Genomic DNA, 4,885 nt, shown 5'->3' with positions numbered 1-4,885 from the left:
AATATCAAGTATCTTCATTCGCTTACCCCTTCACTTACAACTGTAGCGGTTTTGTTCCCTTCAGCGACGCTAGGGTCAGATAAAGCGGGCTACTAATCTGTTTCTCAGTCAATACGTCTGGGTCCCACATCGAGGCACCCTTAGACTAGGCGCTGACTAATAATTATGGCTAGAAGCTAATCTACTTTCGAACCACGAGTGAATTCGTGGGCTCCCCGCGCGCCTTTCTTAGAACAAGACACTTCTGTGGCCTACCGTGGCCATGCCAAGACTCCCGCGTCATCTGCGCTCTGGTGCTACTCTCCCGCTACAGTTCAAAATGCGCTTTTGTTCACGTTGCGATGCCCGTATTATGAGGTTCTCGTAGCCCCGGCGCAAGGTATAGAGCGTCTTCCACGAGCAGTATTTTCCCCACCGCGAGGCCTTCTCGCAGTGCAACAGCAGTAATCTATGCGTACCATCGGAAGATGCCGCTTCCTTTTTTTCCCTGTCATTTATTTGTTACATTTTCTTCGTTCGTGGCTGTGGCGTCCACTGCCTCCTCTTTTTCTCCCACAGTGCACCCATCCCTTGTTCTGCAACGAGGTACATAAGGGCGTGTGCTGTTTGGGGAGACGGGAGGCAGATATAGCATCTTTGCCTGAAGTTAGCACACGTACTTCTACTTGGGTGTACTTTGGTTACTGACTGCCAACTCTGCGTTTAGCAATTGTATTTGGTGTTAGTGTATGCACCAGAAGGTGTCTAGGCTAGGATCCGGGATGGTCTTGCAGCAGGAGTTGCAGCAAGGTGTGCTGCAACTCATGGCAGGTTGCCCCCTTTTGGTACCATCTGCAAGCCCTTGTGCTGCTATGCTCACGTCTCCTGGATAAAGGCATTAATGCCAGCTGCTTTCTACTGTATTTTGGCTCCTGCAGCTCACGACGGTCCTCGGCTAAGGCTAAGGACTTCCTATTTCGCTCCCAATTACTCCACCACACGCTTACATGTGGAGACAAACTAATTACACCGCAGTAGGCGCTGACTTCCAAAACATTGCATGGCGCTCCTGGGCCACAGATATTTCAGAAACATAGCAGGCAGGAGCACAGCTGAGTTGCCTGCTACTTCTAAACAAGGCCCTTCCCAAGTGAAACTGAAGAAATGCAAATGAGTCATTGAAAACTCCGTAAATCTTTTTAGAAAGTGTTCGGGCTGAGGTGCCTGGTTCTCGGTGCAGCCAGCCAGCGGTTCAACATGTCTCCAAGGATCGCATCCAAAGCGTGGACCCTAGACACACTGCGCATGAAAAAAAAAGCATATTGATTTATTTGCTAAAGTCCAAGTGAATGGTATTTTAAGGCCGATTTGTTGCGCAGCCTGCAAATGAAGATCGGTAGCGCAATCGGCTCACGCCCGTGGCTACATCCCTAATACGGGATAGTGAGGCAACTACGGACACAGTTATGCTCCCACACGCTCTCCTAATATTTCTTTCGGTAGTTCTCTAATAAACGTGCAAAAATTAGGACAAGCTAGTGCCAACTCGTGTTGGGTGGTGTTCCAGTTCGGCGGAGCGAACTAGCGGTGCGTTTAAGTTGCAGCCATGAGATCAGTAGTAAACCTCTGCGACGTGAGGTTCAGCAAAAAGAACATCATTAAAAGAGTAAGTATAAGCAATTATCATTGAGGAGCACCATCAGTGGGAAGGATGGATGCGTAGCGTTAGCCGGCTGTGACCGATGGCTGCAGACCGATGGGGGCCGCCTCTTGAGGAATCGCTGCCTGCAGCTCAGAAAGTTATTGTGGCTTACAGAAAACAGATTCATCTACCGCCTCATGATGCTCTTGTTTCAAAAGCAGTGAAAAGCTGGACAATTCAGAGTTTTTTGTTCGATATTCAGAGCTCCCCTTCCAGCACCCCTCCAGTTAGCCTTCGGCGGCCTGGTTGCGCTGTCGGCTGCGTGTTTGCCTCACAGCGACGGCTGTCGATGCGATCATTTCGTTGCATGAACAGTGTCAGCAACTCATAACTTTCAGGGAGTCAATATCTCCCAGTGTTCTTAAACTGATTGGGCCATTGTTCTTATTTTTTGCAAGCTGACGACGAAGGCTGGCACAATGGCCTCTCTCCGCGATCTGCGAATGCCGACTTGGCAGGAACTCCAACGTTATCTCACAGATCCTGAGATTCTGACATCCGAAATATTGTTCTTGATTTTGACCTTGTCAAACATTTTTGTAGTGTATCGCCTCTTTCTCGATGTGGTCCCCTTTCCAGTCTTTGTCACCTGGTGGCAGCTGGCCCAGGGCCTGTTGATGGCTTGGTGCCTTGGCGAGGTTGGGAAGGAATATCCCAAGCTGGCTTATTTCCCAAGAGTTGAGATCAACAAGAGACTACTGAGAAGACTGTTTGTGCCCACAATTGTCAACGCCCTCATGCTGGTCCTCGCGAACGTCCTTCTCTACCGCGTGCAATGCATAGCAACGCTTCCTGTGGTCGTTGCCTTTGCTGTTGTGCTTCATCACATCACCCGATTCGTGGGTTGTGGAGAGGAGTACATGCCAATGCGTTGGCAAGCCGTTGGTCTTCTGTTCACAGCATTTCTACTGGGCATCACCGACTCTAAGACCGTCGGCTCTGACGTGCTACCTTGGGCTCTGCTTTATGCAATCTTCTCTGCCGCTTTCCGCGCCGCTTTTCTGCAGAAGGTTATGCACGAAGTTGAAGGCAAAGGAAACCTCCTGCACAACCACCAGCACCTCATTTCTGTCGTCATCCTCCCGGTATTGATGATCATTTGCGGCGAGGGCTCCGTGCTAAGTAGCATGCCAATGAATTTCGAGTCGCTTTACACCTGGCAGACTTGGGGGTGCCTCTTTACTGTGGGAGCCCTACCCTTCCTGAAGAACATCGTCTCGAATCGTCTCATCCGCAGAACAGGTCAAGGCCCATGGCGTTTCCTTGAGGTGCTATCCATTTTCTTCGTCTTCATTATCGGCGTCTCATTCGGCACCCCTGGTTGGCAAGGATACATCGCAATCATGTTGGTTATTGCTGGACGTGCTCTCGGAGCGTGCGACGTCCTTGTCAACGCTGCAGAAGCCGAACAAAACGAAATGAGCGGCGGCAATCCGGCACGCCCAGTTGACGCTGAGGGAGGCGAGCTGGAACGTGGAGCAGGCTCCAAGCAGTATCTGCACTCCATAGAAGAAGATAGTGGCGAAGTGAGTCCTAATAGGCACTTGAACCAGTAGAAAGCCCTTAAGCCCAATCTCTTCAAGTCACGCCGTATGTGCTAGTTTTAGAAGAAACACCCGACCGTGAATGCTTGCGTTTCTTAATTTCAGGCCTATGGAGAGCTTGCTGAGGGCGAAGAACATGAAATGTAATACCTTCAGTCCAAGAATACGATGTGCTTTAGTTCTGTTTAGTTAAGCTGACAAGTGCGACGCTTGCTGGTTCAGGCGCTGCCGAGATTTAGATGCGTATTGTGGGCCGCTATGCCAGAGGTTCCGGTCATATGTCCATAATTGCGGGGTTTGCATTTTTGCCGCCCTCCAAAGGGCGTTTATACTTAAATGTCGAAAGTGCAAATAATACAGTATGAACGGTACCCAGAGCTACGAGCTCGCAGGTCAACCATTTATTTTGGCATGTAAAGCCCCTTTGCGGAGCCTAACGGGCACCTTCGTAACGCCTGACACCCCTGCTATCTAGAAAAACATATGCTACAACTGGACGATTCTTCGCATCAGCATAATGTGGTTAGGCCCTAGACTTTGTTGCTGATAGAACGAGTGAAAAGAGCTTACAACGGGACTGCTCTTGGGTGAAAGATGCCCCCGGACACGAACAAGTTGCCAGCCCTGCAGAAGTCACAGGAAACCTTGGGGGATTATGACGAATTAAATTACAAATTAGTATGTACTTTTTAATGCCCATTAAAGTTTCTACAATAAAAAAATGCCACAATTTAGCTAAACATTTTCCCAGAATATAGAAGTGCTGGATTGATTGTGCAATCATGACACGAAACTTTCCAAAAAATTAGGGTCTCCAAAATTACAATTATTTGATGTAGGCAAGACTAAAGTAGTTTGTAAGTTTGATGCAGTACTATCTTAACTGGATTTTTACTGAAACCCACAGGCCCTAACATGTCAATAGTTCGATACAATAAATGTTATGCATTTCCATAAAATGGGATTTTCAGCTGTAGATTGAATTCCAAATAAATACAACATAAGAAATTACCAGAAATGAGTTGCATTTTGGTGAATTTCCGAATACACTCATGTTGGAATCAAACAGACAGCGGGGCTGGTGAACAAAAGAATATCAATTTAGGGCAGCTATGGTAGTAATTTGCTCTGATATACGTATAAGTAATTGATTATAATTTTTGAGTGACATTAACAGTTATCAACGCAAATAACTAGGATGAGCTAGATAATACAAAGAAATTTAGGCATGAAACTTAATTTGTGTGATCATAGCCGATAGATCGTACGAACCAGAAGTGATAAGGAGCACAATTCAGAGGATCAAAGTAACTACGGAAGACTTATCACGCAATCAGAAAAAGAATCGACTTTTCGAATTGCATTTAAATGCATATATGCATATATAAAACTGGGTGTTTTTGTGGAGGATTTCAAAGAAAGTTTCTGAACAGTAACATTTTCCTCTAGTTATTGTTCAAGTAGTTGGAATGGACACAACGTGAATGCAAATTAGGGAGTGTTAAAAATAGAATTTAGAGTGCTCCCCGCTTCCCACCCACACATACACACGCACGTTCACAAATACACGCACACGCTCACCCACACCCACACACCCACACACGTACACACACCAACACCCACCCACCCACCTACCTACAAACACACCCACCCACCCACC

The 4,885-nt window shown here is 47.2% G+C and overlaps 1 protein-coding gene across 1 annotated transcript; it reads left to right on the top strand.

Moving 5' to 3' along the window:
• Nucleotides 1–2,100: 2,100 nt before the first annotated feature.
• On the top strand, nucleotides 2,101–3,372 carry EAH_00055250 (hypothetical protein, conserved; the record flags this gene model as incomplete). Its single annotated transcript, XM_013393885.1, has 2 exons — nucleotides 2,101–3,207; nucleotides 3,331–3,372. 2 exons carry the CDS (start codon nucleotides 2,101–2,103, stop codon nucleotides 3,370–3,372), a joined length of 1,149 nt encoding a protein of 382 aa, XP_013249339.1.
• Between the last annotated feature and the right edge of the window lie 1,513 nt (nucleotides 3,373–4,885).

Source organism: Eimeria acervulina, genomic scaffold (genome assembly GCF_000499425.1).
Source record: "Eimeria acervulina Houghton genomic scaffold, Eah_scaff1087, whole genome shotgun sequence".
Lineage (NCBI taxonomy): Eukaryota > Apicomplexa > Conoidasida > Eucoccidiorida > Eimeriidae > Eimeria > Eimeria acervulina.
The sequence above is the reverse complement of the archived record's forward strand: the minus strand, read 5'-3'. Positions and strand labels throughout refer to the sequence as shown.